This window comes from Choloepus didactylus, chromosome 21 (assembly GCF_015220235.1).
Source record: "Choloepus didactylus isolate mChoDid1 chromosome 21, mChoDid1.pri, whole genome shotgun sequence".
Taxonomy (NCBI): domain Eukaryota; kingdom Metazoa; phylum Chordata; class Mammalia; order Pilosa; family Megalonychidae; genus Choloepus; species Choloepus didactylus.
Window position 1 is genome coordinate 565,896 of NC_051327.1, and position 16,625 is coordinate 582,520.

A 16,625-nucleotide genomic window follows, 5' to 3' on the forward strand; every position below is an offset into this window, starting at 1 on the left:
ACTATATTTTTAATAAGTAGACTTCAGAATCATGTCAAGATAAATATCCAATAAAATTTGAACAGAATCTCCCCTTTGACTCAGTATAATAAAAAGTTGACTCATAGTCTCTCATAGCCCTTGAAAACTGTTGCGATAGAGAAGAGGGATGAGTGGTGGGAGGAGTTCATTTTCCCTCTAGCTGTGCCTGACATGTTTAATTTCAAAGGCATATTTGGACCTATTATCTGTCAGAGTGACTATCAGAATAATCTTGGACTCTTTGAAGGGGAAGGTGTACAACCTAAAGCATGTATTCAAAATTGTTGAAGTGACAAATCTCCTAAACCCATATGCTAAATTTACAGAATGTCACTTCTGGTCATTGGAGGCCCACTTCTTGGATAAAGATATTCAATACAGGAAGGAACTGGATTATACTTTGTAGAGCCTCAAATCAGTGATTAAACCATACTGCATTCCGCCTTTGGGCTGAGGCTAGTCACTCAGTCTCTCTCTTCCTTTTTCTAACATGATATTTGCCATATGGCCTTAGCTCCAAGCAGTATGCTCAAAGACCAGCATTCTTGGAATGCATATAATGAAAAATGGTGCTTTAGGTAAATTCATAGCCAGAGAGTTTTAGAGGAGTTAAAAAGCAAAAGAAGGATTCCTGTAGGTGTCGTTTTAAAATAGTCCTTTTTTTTCCTCTTTACTAAAATGAACCGAAGTGTTTAAGACACAACCCATTAATTATCTCCTCAGAAGACCTCTCTTTTCAGTACCCTCACCCAAAGATTAGAAACTCCTTTGAGGGAGAGGGAAAGCCTTATGCTGATTAAGAACCAGATTCCAGAGTCCAACCCATCTAGCTTTGATCCTCTCTGTCCAGTACTGGCTGTGTCACCTTGGGTGAGGTGTTGAACTTCTCAGAATCCCTTTCTGTTCTGTACAATGGGGCTAATGCTGCCATACTGTTATGTCATAGGAGTTCAATGAGATAATGCAATAATGTGCAAGGAGCACTTAGCATAGTTATCTCATATGTAGTAAATGCTCAGTAATGTTATCTATTGTGGTTCAAAACTAGTTTCTTTCTGAAAACTGGCTCTGCACACATCTCTGTAAATCTCACTACTTTTTGTGTGGTGACAGATTTATTGTTTTCTTTCAAGAAATGATTCATGTAAGAGTGAAAGAAAGGGAAAGAAGTCTGCCTGCCAACCTAGAGCAAACTAAAAGAATTTCCTGTCTCTAGATCTGGCAGGTAGGAGGCAGAGCAAAGGGACTCCCCTTATGTCCCCAACATAGTTTTTTTCCTGAGTATCTAATTAATATGCATTCATCATAGAGAAATACAGAAAAGTGTACAAATCCAGAAATTGTTTTTATTTGTGTCGGAGGAAAAGATGAAAGATAGCAAATTTGGCCTCTGAAAAAGGTTTGTGACTGATAGGTGTTAGTTTGCATATAAATACAGATATTAACAAGTAATATCTAATTAGGATGGAAAAAGGCTTTCCGTACTGCATCCTCCCCCAGGTCTTGTCAGTTCCATAGTTTCTTGGAAACTCTTTGAGCTGAGAAGAGAGACTGGCTGGTTGTACCATCTTTTTTGTTAAGCTAGTTAGGATAATTAGGTAAAGAGTCTGAATTTGCAGTGGATTTTTCGCGCTAGTGTTGTTTTGAGGCAAGCTACTTCTTTTCTGAGGCTATAGGAAGGGAGGATTGGAAAGACTGTTAGACTAAATGACTCGTCATTCATCCATCCATCCAACCAGCCACCTACACTGAGCATCTACTATTTGCCAGTTGCTGTTCTAGCGCTGGGATACATTGTGAACAGACAGGCACGGTCCCTGCCCTCATTTAGCTTCTGTTTCACTGAGGACAATTCCAAGACATCCTGTATTCTTTGCACCACTGGATGGTGCAATTCAGCACAATTCAGTTGGTTTTTCAGTTATCATAAAACTTGCATTGTCTGAAACAACATTCATTACCGGAACCCTTGAACCTTGGCACCTCCATAAACCTGGAAAACAATTTTTAAAAAGGTTCCAGCCAAGAAGGGCTTACAATTCAAAAGGTAAAGATGATGCTGACTGGTTGCTTATTTTGCAAAACAAGAGTGCTGTCCCTGACTAGCAGTGTGAAGCCCTGTGATGAAAATTGAGGGGAAAATATGAAGAAAGGTGATAGAGAGATTGGTTGAGAATTGAAACAGTAATAGTGGGTCAGATTGGACTGAAAGAATGAAATGAGCTCACCTAGAGTAAATTGAGCTGTTAGTTACAGAAGGGAGCCCAGAGGCCAGGAGGAGAAAGCTTGAAAATAAAGTAACAACTTTGGTAGCTTCCTGAGTAATGGGATAAAAGCGTCTGGTGTTCTCTTGCATAAATCCATGTTTTCGCCTGACTACTTCCCCTCCTTCCACTAATCTTTCACTCCTCTAGAAGTCAAATGAAAAGAACACAAAAATTAACCATTTCTAAAATGGCCATCACCAGGCTTTTCATCACTAAGAATTTCGATTCCCTCCGCCCTCTCCAACATGGACTATATCTCAAATAAACTGAATTTATTGAGTAGGGAGTCTTTGGTGTTAAAAACCAGGTACATGCTGATGGTGTCTAATTCCAGAGAATGGTATGAGCAGTCTGATGAACAGCCTGTCCACACTGGTATGGTCTGGCTGGTTGTTTATGGCCATTGCCTGTTGTGAGTGGAGTGTATGTGCTACACCATTTACTAGAAATTTTTATTCTCACTCTGGGTATGAACCTGTGCATTTAACTTCCCCATTTCTCAAATTTCCATTAAAATATCTAAAGAAACAGAATCATGGGGAAAAAAACTAAATCACTTCTGGAGCTAATTGCTTCTGGAGCCCTAAGGGATAAGATGCAATCCACATGCCAGAAAGTTCAAAGAATTTCTCTGAGCCGTGATGCATGGGGGATCAGGCAGAATGGCTCTGCCAACCTAGGATCGGTGCACAAAAAGGAACACCATAAGGAGTAAGTAGATTTCCATCTCACAGCTCAGAACTGTAGGGACAGGAGCATGGAAGAGGTATAGAGGCAGGAACTAGTGTCAAAGCAGGTAGCCTGCCTGAAGAGACTGGTACTTGCCAGCTGTGTCTAACGTGGATGAGGAGCAGGTGAAACAGAAGTACTCTCAAAAGTAGCTGCCAGCAAGAGCAGGTATGATGTAACTTTGCACCACGAGAAATACAGGATAGCAACTCTTAAGTATTACAGGGAAACTCCCAGCACACCCATCTCCCAGTTTAGTTCCCTCCCTGCTCCCTACCTTTACTGACTAACCTGGCAAAGAAAAACTACGACAAATCTGAATAGCTCCCTTTTCTCTTATACCAGCCTAAACTATTTAACAAAGCTTTCATAAATTGCTGGAACCCACATCTACCCGCTAAGACTACAGAAACAAACCCTTCTGTCTTGATTAGGGCCTGTCTCCTTGGCTTGACTATAGGCTTCCTGAAGGCTGTGTCTGTCTTCTTTGCTTTTGTATCCTTAGCAGGTAGAACATTGTCTGGCATATGGTAGATGCTCAGTAGATGTTTGTTCAGCAAATGAATGTATTCTGAGATATACCTCGCTTCACTGGGAAGAGGGCTGTGATAGATGAAGGTATCTTTTGTGAGCATGGAAGAAAAGAATGATGGCTTAAGGACCACACGTTTGCCATCTTGCTAAAGGCGTTCCAGCCAACACAATAAAACGTGAAAAAGGAATTGGAGGTGCAAGAATTGGAAAAAGAAAATTAATACTCATAGATTTGGTGTCTTGCCTCAGTGATTGTCAACCAGGGATGATTATGCACCCTAGGGGACATTTGGCAGTGTCTGGGGACATTTTTGGTTGTCACGCTGAGGGTAGCAGGGGTGCCATTGAGTGAGATGTTGCTAAACATCCTACAATGCCCAAGAAACTCCCCACAACAAAGATTCGTCCAACTCAAACTTTAACTAGTGCCAAGGTTGAGAACGTAGCATTAATAACAGGAGGCAAACCCATCAGCCTTGGAGGAGTGTTCTTCCCAGTGAAGCTAATCTGTTCCTGCAACCCAGGTGTAGTCAGGAGGTTGTAAGTAGTTCCTTCGAAGAAATGGTAAGAATAAGATTTCCTTTCCTCAATTAAAGCAGTAGCATCCTTTGTGTTTGCATCCCACCTCCATGCTGCCAGCATCATACTCCGAGGAGGGCTACCACGGGCTCACAGAACCACCAGCATCAGGAGGTGGGGCTGTGCCATGCGGCTGTCCCTAGGGTCTCACAGGCTTGGCTCTTGACTTCCAAGGGCTGATGATGCCTCTTTTAAGGGGACGTGTGTGTGCATGGGCTGAACTTGAAACTTTCCAGCCTCTCTTCTTTTCAGAGTACCCTCAGAGGGCTCTCGGGCATTACCACTCATTGACCTCATTTCTCCTCATGTTTTTGTCCAGACGTCAATTCTAGGGTTTCAGAACCGCTTCGCAGCATCTTTCCTGAAATGCTCTTAGACTCAGCAAGCAAAGACCTGCCTGGCCACATTCTGCTGGATATAGACAATGATACAGAAAGTACCGCCCTGTGAAGAAAGCCATGTCCTGGCCCTTGACCCCGTCCACCCTGGTTAGTGGAACAGGGGCAGGCAAACATTAATCTTTGCAGTCCAAACAGTGAAAAGCTTTCAGCAGAGGGAAAAAGACGACCTTACTATGCAAGACTTTGCCTTCTGCACAGCCCAAAGAAGGTGGAGGCTGACATTTAAAGCTGAATGACCTGTGTCTTGAAGAAGTTGGCTTTCTTTAGATGGGGAAGAAATCATGCCAAAAAAACACAAAACAAAATACCTAGAATGGAAAGAGTATTACTGCCAAGGTGTGTATAGGAAGCTTTCGTCACTGCTGTTAATGCAGGCAGCATCAACAGCAATTCAAATGAATAAGCAGCAATGCGTTAACTATTTAATAAAATGCATTAATTATGCAAGTTGCCTACTTCCTGCTACTTGGACTTTCATTCTTGTGTATTAGGAGGGGGCATCTCTCCTTCAGATGTGCTGCAGAATCATTTTTGTATTAAATGTGGTCTGTGTCTCTCCTGTCCCCTCAAAACCATGAGCATTGATGGTGACTGCTGGATCCGTCACCTCATCAAACTGGATGTGACTCGTGCCTTGTTGGATTGCCAGAATGTAGAAAGAAATGTACTGTTCTGTTTGTTTTTCTTTTTTAAACAATGTAATTGCTACTTGATAAGGACCGAACATTATTCTAGTTTCATGTTTAATTTGAATTAAATATATTCTGTGGTTTATATGAAAACTTTATAATTCTTGGGGGCAGAACGGTGGAGTTTGTGTGTATATGTGTGTATGTGTGCAGGCGTGTCATTTAAACAAATAGAATTGTGAATGGGACATCATGGAGCATCAAATTATAATTGTAGGAGTTTGAAAGAAGAGCACACATGGTTGCAACAGCAAAACCAGCCACCAGGTGCCCCAAAGACCTTCCCAACTGACTGTCAGTGAATGCTCCACAGACAAGGGTCCAGTCTTTACGCCCTTTCATGTCCATGTAGAGATGATTAGACTCCTGGAGGCTGATTCACAGTAACTTATTTTTCACAGGTCTAGTGCTTAAATCAGAAACTATTGCTTTCAATAGGAATTCCCCTTTTCCAATGACTGAAATGCTTTCATGCCTTTTCCAAGCCACTTCTTTTCCCAGGTTTGAAATACTTGGAAAGAGTGAGTGGGTAATTGGAGGAAAATGAAGCAGATGTTCTGGATGACTGTTTTGATGATAACCACACATTGCTGCCAACCACTTCTCTCTATGCCTGCCCTGTCCCTGCAGCCCAGAGATGGTGGTTTTCTCTTGCATATAGAGACATGCACTGCCAATGGTGGCTGCCCTGAGCCCTTTTGTTGATAGAGTTGTTGACTAGATATGCCAAGTGATAATCCCTTGCTTAGAAGACATTAGACCTTCTACTGTGAACAGACTTCACAAGTTAAACTTGAAGAGGGCAGTCTTTCTTTCCTTGTTACTCAAAGTTTTCCTGTGCAACAGAGGACTCCCTACACTTATTAATTATATTTAAAATATGTACCTATAAGCCTATTTTACTTCATACCTTAAAACTTATATATTTGCTTAAGGTTCACTCTTTCCCTCCTCGTACACCATCCCTGCATTGTTATTTTTCTAGAACACTCCTTTAGCTGTAGAAGAAACTGTCGAGAAAGCCAAGATTTCTGTAAAGGTTGTTCATCAGTGTTGAGTCCCTTCTACAGGTTGCCTGGCTGTCCACAGTCTCGCTTTCTGCATCACCTTCAGAGATGCTTTCAACATGGTGTCTAAGCTACACCAAGAAGGAGGCTGGGGCATGGTGCTTCTCAAGAGGACTGTGTTGGTGCCTGGGAATGAGGAAGTTCTGTGCTGAACATTCTACCCAGAATGTATCACGTGTTTTGATATTGCTGGTTCTGAAATACAATAGACTATACCCTTATTCAAGAATATCATTCAGTTTTTACTCTCCTGTTTTTTGTAGCAATCACCCTAACCAACAGCCCCAATTTTCAGACAAATGAAAATTATTTGATTCTGTTATGTGTGTCCAATGGTAACAGTTAAGTGGAAGCCTCTCTCCCTCTTTGTAGATGGGGTGAACAATGGTTTGGGGCACCTTAGCTCAGCTTAGAGCATTCAGAGCTATAATGACACCTATGCAGATGGGGGAGGGTGGAGGGTGACTGAGGCTCATCTGAGAAGCAGAGCCAGAAGTAGCACCTGGATTTTCTGACTTTCTCATCTTCATGACCAGTGATTATTCTGGCTGGGAGACTTGCCACAATGCTTGGTCACCTCCTCCTGGCATTAATCAGAGCCTCTTTATGCTCCACCGCCCACCATCAGAGAGCTAGAGACTGTGATCTAACCTCTTGGTGACTATCCATGACCCTCTAGGAAGGTGCTGGTCTCCTGGAAGATGCTGCTGGTTATCTGCCCCCTCAGACTGTTTTCTTATCTAGTCCTGTGACCCTTCTCCCCTTCCCATACCACAACATCATGGTGTTCTTCTCACCTTGCCTCGCAATTCAGCGCCCATCTAGCATACCAGCAGAAGCTTGTTTGTGATCCAGCACTTTGGAGACCACAGAGGGTCAGGGCAGGTCACTGCTTCCCTTGATTATGTTTCCCAAGAGTTCAGATGCAGTGGGAGTGGACTAGCTAGCTGCAGTAGTTTCCCTGGCAGCTCCATATGGATGGACCCACTTTCCTCTTCGGGGGCTCCAGCTCCCAATGCTTCCCAATCCCAGTGAGTCCCACAGGTGCTCCTAAGACAGACCCTGCTTCTGGCTTCTCTACCTGTGGTCTATTCTCACCATTTTCCCACCTGCACCATGGACCTAGTTATCTATAACTGTGTTCCAGAGCTTTCACCCTCTTCTCAACGAATTCTGGACTACCATCTCTGTGACTCTGACTTTAAGAGTTTTGCATGGGCTCTAGGCAGCACTTCATTGACAAGGATGTTTCTAAACTGTTCCAGTTTGCTAAAGCTGCCGTTATTCAAAATACCAGAATTAGACTGGCTTTTATAAAGGGGATTTATTAGGTTACAAATTTACAATTCTAAGGCAATAAAAGTGTCCAAACTAAGGCATCAACAAGAGGATACCTTCACTGAAGAGAAGCCAATGGCATCCAAAACACCTATATCAGCTGGGAAGGCAAGTGGCTGGTGTCTGCTGGTCCTTTGCTCCCGGGTTTTGGTTTCAAAATGGCTTTCTCCAAAATGTCTCTGGGCTTCTATCTCTCTTAGCTTCTATATCTCAGCTCCTGTGCACCCTTACTTGTTTTCCCAGGGCATTTCTCTCCAAGCATCTGAGGGTCCTCTCTTAGCTTCTCCAGGGCAAACTCTGAACCTAATCTCTTAGCTTAGCATCTCCAAGCATCTAGCTTCTGGGTTTGTGTTGGCCCCTGAGCTCTTTTAAGGGCTCCAGTAAATTTATCAAGACCTACCTTGAATGGGCAGGGCCACACCTCCATGAAAGTAATCTAATCAAAAGGTTTCACCCACAGTTAGGTGGGTCACATCTCCATGGAAACAACCTAATCAAAAGATCCCACTCACAATAGGTCTGTCCCTACAAGATTGTATTAAAGAACATGGCTTTTTCTGGGGTACATAATAGATTCAAACCAGCACATAAACCAACAACTTTCACTATTCTAACATCATATTGGTGGAATAGAAAAGAGGAAAGATCTGCTGGCCTGGTGAAGCCACTGGCTCTGGTGTAGCCAAAAGGCAAGAAGTGACCAAAACTGCCCAGGACACTGGGTAAAGAGAGCAAGGCAAAAGGTGTTTAGGTGGTGGCAGAGATGGAGAGTTAGGATGCCTCTCTCTGGTAGTCACTTTTAGAGGTGTCTCTAGTTCACAATAAATCCCTTAATCACCCTCAAGTCCATAGCCATATTTACATGATTTGACCACATCTCCCAACCAGCGTTTCTTGGTGCAGTGCTTGTCTCTCCTGATACAGTGCTTGGGCACTGTGGATCACCATTGCTCCCCACCATGGATTCTGAATAGTGGAGAAAACCAAGCTGCAAAGGAAGAAGTCAACAGATGTGCAGAGAGAGGTAGAAGTGAATGGTGAGGGGAAAAGCACTCTCAGTTCCCAGTTTCCAGTCTGCGTCCTAGAGCGACTGCACTTCTGCCCTTGTAGCCTCATAATAAATGCCACCCCCATCCCCTTATTTTTTGGCATAAGTTTTCCTGGGTTTGTTTCTGTCACTTGCAACCAAATGATTCCTAACTGATAAATTCCCTCAAAGGGGCTGCCGTCTTAGGCATATAGCTGTATAGATCCATGCAGCTCTGCAGGTAAACTTTACCCTTTCTACACTCTACACCCAGCTCTATCCACTCAAATCCATGTATACATAGACAAACCCAAACATTGCTGCATAACAAATCACCACAAATTTAGCAGCTTAAAACATATTTATTATCTGACAGTTTCAGTGGATCAGGAGTCTGGGCATAGCTTAGCCTGGTCCTCTGCTCAGGATCTCCCAAGGCTACAATCAAGGTGTCAGCCACAGTTGAGGTCTCATATGGAGACTTGACAAGGGAAGAGATTCATTTCCCTGCATTTGTAGGACTGAGGGTTCTGGCTTCTTGCTGGCCATTTGAGGCTGGCCTCAGCTCCTAGTAGCTGCCTGCAGGCCCTTGACACTTGGGCTTCCCTAACGTGGCCACTTACTTCATCAAGCCAGCAGTGAGAGTCTCTAGAGTGAGTCTGCTCTTAAGACAGAGCATTACATCATGTAACATACTCAGGGGAGTGACATCCATCACCTTTGCCATATTGGTTAGAAGCAAGTCTCAGGTCCCACCCACAAACTGGGGGAGAGGATTATACAAAGGTGAGAATTCCAGGAGGTGGGATCATTGGGAGGCACCTTAGGATCTTCCACCACACGTGTCAAAACATCACAAAATGTACAGGAGTTGTTACAGCAGCATTGCTTATAATATACTGAAAATAAATGTCTTACCAACTGTGTTATACACACAGTGGAACACTTTGTAGCAGTGAAAATGAATAAACTATAGTTAAAAAAAAAAAAACATCAACAAGGATCATGTTTAAACTGATGCTGAACAAAAGCAAGTCAACAGAATTCATAAAGCATGATTCCATTTGTATGAAGTTCAAAAATAAAAAAATAAACAGTATTTTGGGTAAGAATAGGTAAACAAGTAGTAAAAACTATGAAGAGAAAAAACATGATAACACAGAATTTCAGAATAGTCTTTGTCTCTGAAGAAGGATGAGGTGATCAGGGGGAGATCCCTGGGGATTTGTGATGATGATAATGTTCCTTGTTTTGCTCTGGGTTGGGTATACACAGGAATATATTTCAATATTTTTCTATGGTCTATAGACTCTAGTATATGTTTTCTGTATTTCACAATAAAAGTGTTTTTCAACTATGACAAAAAAACAAAATGTGTCATCACAAATGACCATATGGAGGAGTATATTTGTTGCAAGGAAGAACAAAAAATCATCAGGGTTCTGTTTTTACTTCTCCACTTGTATTTGAATTCAGCTTTTATGCACATCAATAAATAATATATTTGAATGTCCATGAAAGCATTTGCCATGTCATCTCATGGTAGAAACTCAGCATTTTTGCTTTTATATAAGGTCCCTTATCAACGAAGTTCAGGTTTCATAAATAACTTACATGTACCTTCCAGGTAAGCGTTGAGTGTTTACTCTTCCATATGCTGCCCTAGACCCTTAGGAAACAACCTGCAAGCAAGTACACAGGAAACAGTGAGAGATGTTTCTAAGAAGGATTTGTGAGAGCACACAGGAGAAATTCTATCCCATCGAGTCAGGCATGGCTCCCTGAAGCTTTAGTGGAAACCTGGGGGTGGAAGTGGTGGAGGTGGGCCCTCCAGATGGCAGGAAAGGCTTGTGCAAAGGCAGTGCGGTGAAAGCATGGAACCAGAGTGAGAGACAGACAACAGGCAAGGAATGAGGCTGGTGAGGTAACAAGGAGCTGGAGCATGAAGGGCCTTTGAGCCCATATTTGGAAGTTATCCTTGGGCCTCAGGGAGTTGTTGAGGGAGGGAGGGATACTGTCCAATTTGGTTTTTTTTTTTAGAACCCTGAGGGTGTGGGACAGAAAATGGCCTGTGGTAGGGGCAAGACTAGAAGCAGGGAGACTCCTTAGATAAAAGCTGATGCTAGCCTAAATTAAGGAAGAGGGCAAGTGACTGGATCAGCCATTTTGTCACTTCTACGAGCTCAGACCTTGAGGAACTAAATTGGTGCAGGAACAGGAGTGTTCCTTAGTTATAGGTACCTGGGCAGGGGTGGACAGAAAGCCCAGGGAAGTGGTGTGTGGGGGTGGTAGAGACGAGACAAGGAGCCAGAAGAAATTTGTGCCCTGAAGCTCATCTATTCATCCATTCACCAGACACTCTGCTAGCAATAGGTCTGAATGGCACTATTTGCCTTTGGGGAGTTTTCACTCTAGCTAAGAGCAATCAGTAATAAAGTGTAATGCCTGCTAAGATGAAAATGGTATATATGAGATGGGGCTTGAGTGGGTGCTGAAAGCACAAGTAATTACATAGGAAGTGGCCCAAATGCCCATGGCCACCACTCCTGCCACATTACCTTCTCTTTCCCTACCCAGAGCTATGGCCTCTTGGGGAGTTCCTTACAATCTATTGACTGAGGAAGAGAAAACTCAGGCCTGGTTTACAGATGGTTATGCACGATATGCAGGCACCACCCAAAAGTGGGCAGCTGCGGCAACACAGCCCCTTTCTAGGATGTCCTGAAGGACAGTGGTGAGGGAAAACCCTCCCAGTGGGCAGAACTTTGAGCAGTGTTCCTGGCTGTTCATTTTGCTTGGAATGAAAACTGGCCAGAGGTGCATTTGTATAGTGAGTCATGGGCTGTTGCTAATGGTTTGGCTGGATGGCCAGGGACTTGGAAGGAGCATGATTGGAAAATTGGTGACAAAGAGGTCTGAAGAAGAGGTATGTGGGCAAAAAACATGAAGATATTTGTGTCCCATGTGAATGCTCACCAGAGGGTGACTTCGGCAGAGGAAGGTTTTAATAATCAGGTGGATGAGATGACCCTTATTCTTTCCCCAGCCACTCCTGTCATTGCCCAATGGGCTCATGAACAAAGTGGTCATGGTGGTAGGGATGGAGGTTATGCATGGGCTCAGCAACATGGACTTCCACTCACCAAGGCCGACCTGGCTATGGATACTGCTGAGTGCCCAACCTGCCAGCAGCAGAGACCCACACTCAGTCCCCGATACGGCACCATTCCCTGAGATGATTACCTGCTACCTGGTGGCAGGTTGATTACTTTAAACTACTTCCATCATGGAAGGGACAGTGATTTGTTCTCACTGGAATAGACACATACTCCGGATATGGGTTTGCCTTCCCTGCACAAAATGCTTCCACCAAAACTACCGTCCATGGACTTACAAAATGCCTTATTCACCATCATGGTATTCCACACAGCATTGCTTCTGATCAAGGAACCTACTTTGCAGCAAATGAAGTGTGGAAATGGGCACATGCTCATGGAATTCTCTGGTCTTATCATGTTCCCCATCATCCAGAGGCATCTGGGTTGATAGAATGGTGAAATGGCCTTTTGAAGACTCAATTACCACACCAACTAGGTGGTAATACCTTGCAGGGCTGAGGCATTGTTCTCCAGGAGGCTGTGTGTGCTCTGAATCACCATCCATTCTATGGTACTTTCTCCCATAGCCAGGATTCACGGGTCCAGGAATAAAGGAGTGGAAATGAGAGTGGCCGCACTCACTATCACCCCTAGTGACCCACTAGGAAAATTTTCACATCCTGTCCCTGCAACCTTAAGCTCTGCTGGTCTACAAGTCTTAGTTCCAAATGGAGGAGTGGTGCTCCTATCAGGAGACACAACAATGATTCCATTGAACTTGATGTTAAGACTGCCACCTGGCCACTTTGGGGTTCTCATGCCTCTGAATCAATAGGCAAGGAATGGGATTGCCATACTGGCTGGGATGATTGATCCTGACTAGCAAGGGGAAATAGGAGTACAACTACACAATGGAGGTAAAGAAGGGTTTTCCTGGAATACAGGAGATCCCCTAGAGCATCTCTTAGTACTACCACGCCCTGTGATTAAAGTCAATGGAAAACTGCAACAACCCAATCCAGGCAGGACAGCCCATGGCCAAGAAACTTCAGGAATGAAGGTTTGGGTCACACCACCAGGCAAAGAACCATGGCCAGTGGAAGAGCTTGCTGATAATAAAGGGAACATGGAATGGGTAGTGGAAGAAGGTAGTGATAAATATGAACTATGACCATGTGACCAGTTACAGAAATGAGGACTGTGATGGTATGAATATTTCCTCCTTGTTTTGTTATGAGTATGTCTGTATTTGTACATAAAGCAAATATCTTTGTTTTCTTCTCTATCTTATCCTCTTATATAACATAAGTTGTATTGTTCATTTTGTCATATTTAAGTTATAGGATATCAACTTTAAGAGTGAATGTTATTCCAGGGAATTCTGTGATCAGTCACGCATTGTCTGGAACAGTTGGACCAGCCAAGATTGCAGTGAAACCTGTAAGTTTCCCAATCCCAGTGCTGGTGCCCCTTCCCCCCAGGCACAGCAGACTGTATTGGAGTTGGTTCCTGGAGGAAAAAGAAACAATCCATACTGGGAGCAGGGAGGGTGGCTCAACCTGGCCTAATTGCAGCATTAATTAACAAACTCAGACTGCTGAATAAAAGTTCCAAGCACAGATAAGCTGAGAATCTGGGAACAATCAGCCTGGTAGAGACAAGGCAGGGCTAACAAAAACAGCAAAACAAAACAAAACAAAACAGACTTTTGGAGTTGAAGGTGTTCAGAATACTGGAAAAGGGCTGGGCTCCAACAAACAGGGGCACATAAAAACTCCCCTCTGCAAACCCTGGAAGCTGGGGTACTACTCTGAAAAACAGGCTCTTTTTTTTTTTCCTCTTCTCTTGCTCTCTGACTCATTATCTTTTTGCATTTCAGTAGCCCATCAGTGCTCCTGCCTCAGCCTGGGCAGAATTAAAGTTGTCTCAGAGTAGCTATTCAGGTGAAAGAGATAATATCCTAAAGGGCATATCTTTAAATAGTCTATACTGGGACTGACAAAACTTGTGGGCTGGGGAAGACCTTGAAAGGGGATTTCTTTTTTTTTTTTTTTTTTTTTTTTTTTTAGTGACCATTCTAAGTAGTTCATTACAGAGAACCTCAAATATTTGCAATTGACCACTGGACCCAGGCAAGAGCTCTAAGAGACAAAGCAATGAGTCTAGCAGGGGATGCAATCTTCTGAAGAGCATAACTTCCCCCAAGAAAAGGAGACGGTGGGGCTCAGCTCAGGTGGCCACCCTTCTTCAGAGAACTCAGGGCTCAGGGGCTGGAAAACAGAAACCAGCTTGATTCAACCATGTCCCTGGCAGGGATAAGATTTGCTGAGTTTTAAAGGCACCTGTGGCACCTCTTTACACTGGTGGCGAGCTGCAAGCTGTTAAGCACCATCTGCTGGACAGGATAGGAAAAGCACAGTCTAGAGGCTTCACAGGAGGGTCTGGCAACCTGCAGGTTCTTATTCTCAGGGAAACTCCATATGCTCCTCCTAAGACCTGGGCCTGTCTGGACTGGGAAAATTTTACTGGGGTCAATCATATCTGGGGAGACCCTCTCACAAAAAGATTACATAGAGGCAGAGCAAGAACCAGAAAAACAAGAGGTGAAAAAATCTGATCAACTAAACAGAAGCTGCAATAGAGTTCTAGAATAAGTTGAACTGAACACCAAAGAACAGAGAGTGAAGCAAACCAAAAAGAAAACCCTAGGTAAAAGAGTGAAAATGAGTTCCAGAATAAGTTAATCAAGAAACCAGATGCCAAGACAGCTAAAGAAAATGAGCCATACTAGGAAACAAAAAAATATTGACCAGGAGGAACAGCTAACACTTCAACTGAGATACAGGAATTGAAACAACTAATTAATAGTCAAACAGATCTCCTAAATCAATTCAAAAATCAAATCATTGAGCTGAGAGAAGATATGGCAAAAGAGATGAAGGACATAAAGAAGACATTGGGTGAACATAAGGAGGAACTCAAAAGTATGAAAAAACAAACAGCAGAATTTATGGGAAAGAAAGGCATGAAAGAAGAGATGAAAAACACAATGGAGACTTACAACACCAGATTTGAAGGAGCAGAAGAGAGGATAAGTGGTATAGAAGATAGGATATCTGAAATCCTACACACAATGGAATCCTACACAAAAAGAACGGAAAAATATGAGCAGGGTCTTAGGGAACTGAATGACAACATGAAGTACAGAAATAGACATGTCATGATTGTCCCAGAAGAAGAAGAGAAGGGAAAGGGGATGGAAAGAATAATAGAAGAAATAATCACTGAAAATTTTCCAACTCTTATGACAGACATAAAATTACAGATTCAAGATGTGCAGCATACCCCAAATAGAATAGATCTCAATAGACCTACTCCAAGATACTTACTGATCAGACTATCCAATGTCTCAAAGAGAGAATTCTGAAAGCAGCAAGAGAAAAGCAATTCATCACATAAGACTATGTACACATTTCTCCACAGAAACTATGGAGGCGAGAAGGCAGTAGTATGATATATTTAATATACTGAAAGAGAAAAACTGTCAACCAAGAATTCTATATCCAGCAAAACTGTCTTTCAAAAATGAGGGAGAGACTAAAATATTTTCAGACAGACAAACACTGAGAGAGTTTGTGAAAAAGAGACCTGCGCTTCAAGAAATACTAAAGGGGGAGCTACAAGGTGATAGGAAAAGACAGGAGAGAGACGTTTGGGGAAGAGTGTAGAAATTAAGACTATTAGGAAGGGTAAAAGGAGAGAGAGAGAAAAAAAATAAGATATGACATATAAAATCCAAAAGACCAAATGGTAGAAGAAAGTACTGCTCTTACAGTGATAACACTAAATGTTAATGGATTAAACTCCCCAATAAAAAGACATGGACTGGCCGAATGGATGAGAAAACAAGACCCATCTATATGCTATCTACAAGAAACTCATTTTAGACACAAGGACAAAAATAGGCTGAAAGTGAAAGGTGGGAAAAAGATATATCATGCAAACAACAACCAGAAAAAAGTGGGAGTAGCTATATTAATATCAAACAAATGAGACTTCAAATGTAAAACAACTAACAGAGACAAAGAAGGAAACTATATATTAATAAAAGGACAATTCATCAAGAAAACGTAACAATCATAAATATTTATACACCAAGTCAGAGTTCCCCAAAATACATGAGGCAAACGCTGTCAATATTGAAGGGAGAAGTAGATACCTCTACAATAATAGTTGGAGACTTCAATATACCACTGTCATCAATGACTAGAACATCTAGACAGAGGATCAATAAGGAAACAGAGATGTTGAATTGTACAATAAATGATCTAGACTTGACAGACATTTATAGAACATTATACCCCACAACAGCAGGATACACATTTTTCTCAAGTGCGCATGGATCATTCTCTAGGATAGACTACATGTTGGGTCATAAAGCAAGTCTCAACACATTTAAAAGAATTGATATTACACAGAACACCTTCTCAGTTCATAATGGAATGAAATTGGAAATCAATAACAGCAGAAGGTCAGAAAATTCACAAATATATGGAGGCTAAATAGCACACTGTTAGACAACCAGTGGGTAAAGAAAGAAATTACAAGAGAAATTAGTAAATACCTCGAGTCAAATAACAATGAAAACACAACATATCAAAACTTATGGGATGCAGCAAAGCAGATGCTGAGAGGAAAACTTATTGCCCTGAATGTCTATATTAAAAGAGAAGAAAGAGAAAAAAATGAGGAATTAACTGTTCACCTGGAGGAACTAGAGGAAAACCAGCAAACTAATCCCAAAGCAAACAGAAGGAAAGAAATAACAAAGGTTAGAGAAGAAATTAATGAAATTGAAAACAGTAAAACAATAGA

The 16,625-nt window shown here is 42.4% G+C and overlaps 1 protein-coding gene across 8 annotated transcripts in view; it reads left to right on the top strand.

Moving 5' to 3' along the window:
* The window catches only part of ARHGAP17 (Rho GTPase activating protein 17), a 95,164-nt gene extending 89,851 nt beyond the window's left edge, over positions 1-5,313 (top strand). For 4 of the 8 annotated variants that reach the window (XR_005213462.1, XR_005213463.1, XR_005213464.1 and 1 more), the window contains one exon: positions 4,450-4,588. Coding sequence is in view for 3 of the 8 variants with exons in the window: in XM_037813547.1 (XP_037669475.1) it covers positions 4,450-4,580 (131 nt within the window). In the remaining 5 variants the exon portion in view is untranslated. Of the gene's footprint in view, positions 1-4,449 lie in introns of all 8 variants that reach the window. The other 4 variants (XM_037813547.1, XM_037813550.1, XM_037813551.1 and 1 more) reach the window with 2 other exon arrangements.
* The last annotated feature ends 11,312 nt before the right edge of the window (positions 5,314-16,625 follow it).